Source organism: Plasmodium cynomolgi (assembly GCF_000321355.1).
Source record: "Plasmodium cynomolgi strain B DNA, scaffold: 0941, whole genome shotgun sequence".
NCBI classification, from domain to species: domain Eukaryota; phylum Apicomplexa; class Aconoidasida; order Haemosporida; family Plasmodiidae; genus Plasmodium; species Plasmodium cynomolgi.
Window position 1 is genome coordinate 1 of NW_004193110.1, and position 1,474 is coordinate 1,474.

Here is a 1,474-nt window from a genome sequence, read left to right on the forward strand (position 1 = left end):
GTACCCATATTATATTTTTATGTACATTCAAATTACTTCATTAAATGTAAAGGTCTACAGTAAAATTTACCTAAACAGATTTCCGTTTTATATATTTAATTTTGTTAGATAATTTTTTATGTCCTATACGTCCAGATGATACACTATCGAATTTAATCGCATAGTAAACAAGCGCTGCAACTCCCATTAACGGTAGTAAAAAGGGAAACATTCCTGCTATTATAAGTAAGAGTACAACAGGGATTAATCCTGTCAATAATGGAATTATGCCTAAAAGAGACGTTATTACTACTACTGCTACTAATGGTAAGTAGCCTAAACTAGTCGATGTAGCTAATAATGCACCACCTATGCCCCCAATTTTAGTTGTAGATACTAAAAAAATGAATGAGAAAACAAACGCAATAGGAATAAATACTCTGTGTGTGTCTGCAAATGAAAATAACTTTCCCATGATGCCTCGACTTTTATCCGTATAACGACCAGCTGCTTTTTCCTTTAAAAAACGTTTCACTTCTGCTTCAAACGTTTTATCTGCTTTTTTCAAGAAGCCAGATAACGTTGGTATTTTCTTGGTTTTAATAATTCTTTATACCCATAGCCTTCATGAGATCTTTCGGAAATGTCATCTTTTTCTAATTTAGAAGGCATATAATCTTCTTCTTCATCGGTTTGTTCTCTTTTAAGGTTATTAGTTCGTTTCATTTTATCTTTCGGTTGTGTTTTACATTCTTCATGACGTTTTAATTCGTCAATTATTTTCGCTTTAGAGCAATTTTTACTTTTTAATTCATCAAAAAATACTTTCTTATTGTTATAAAATTTGAATGGGTTATATTGATCGTGATTACTGTAATCTGCGTCTGGTGAGATAAAAAAATGTTTCTCGAAATTATTATTACTATTTAATTTGTTAGAGTATTTTTGAAAATGCACGTCTTGCATTAATTTGTTACACGGTTTTTTAAAGAGATCCGGTTTTAATAATTCATTGAATTGTAACCTAAAATTATCATCATATGCTAATTTATTTAGTCTTTCTCCAAAGGCGTTATCATCTTCATCTAACAAAGTTTTTATACTTTTTTGCACGTTTACATAGTTCTGTTCTCTCGTTCGATTCCTTTCTGTTGCTGTTAACATTCTGCTACATCGTTTATTTGATGAGACGTTTATGCAACTTTTCACATTGCATGGCACACCAAAGGCATTTGACTGAAAAGTAGAGTAAACACACAATATATATAGGTGTGTAATCTTTTATCTATCAATAAAGTTTGCATTTTTAACTATATCATAAAATAACGAAAAGGTTAAGAAATAGCAACATGTATAAGTAGTATAATACCTCATCGTAATATTGCGATATCCATATTAAAATTGGAAAAGAAATTGTTTTAATTAAAAGAAACATTTTATCCTCTTATCTTTCTTTGTTTAGTATTTTTCTACAGTTAACAATTGTTTTTATTAT

At 29.4% G+C, this 1,474-nt stretch overlaps 1 protein-coding gene across 1 annotated transcript; it reads right to left on the reverse strand.

Annotated features, from left to right (window-relative positions):
* Positions 1 to 70: 70 nt before the first annotated feature.
* Positions 71 to 1,143, reverse strand: PCYB_006250 (hypothetical protein; the record flags this gene model as incomplete). Its single annotated transcript, XM_004228046.1, has 2 exons — positions 71 to 534; positions 561 to 1,143. 2 exons carry the CDS (start codon positions 1,141 to 1,143, stop codon positions 71 to 73), a joined length of 1,047 nt encoding a protein of 348 aa, XP_004228094.1.
* Positions 1,144 to 1,474: the final 331 nt, after the last annotated feature.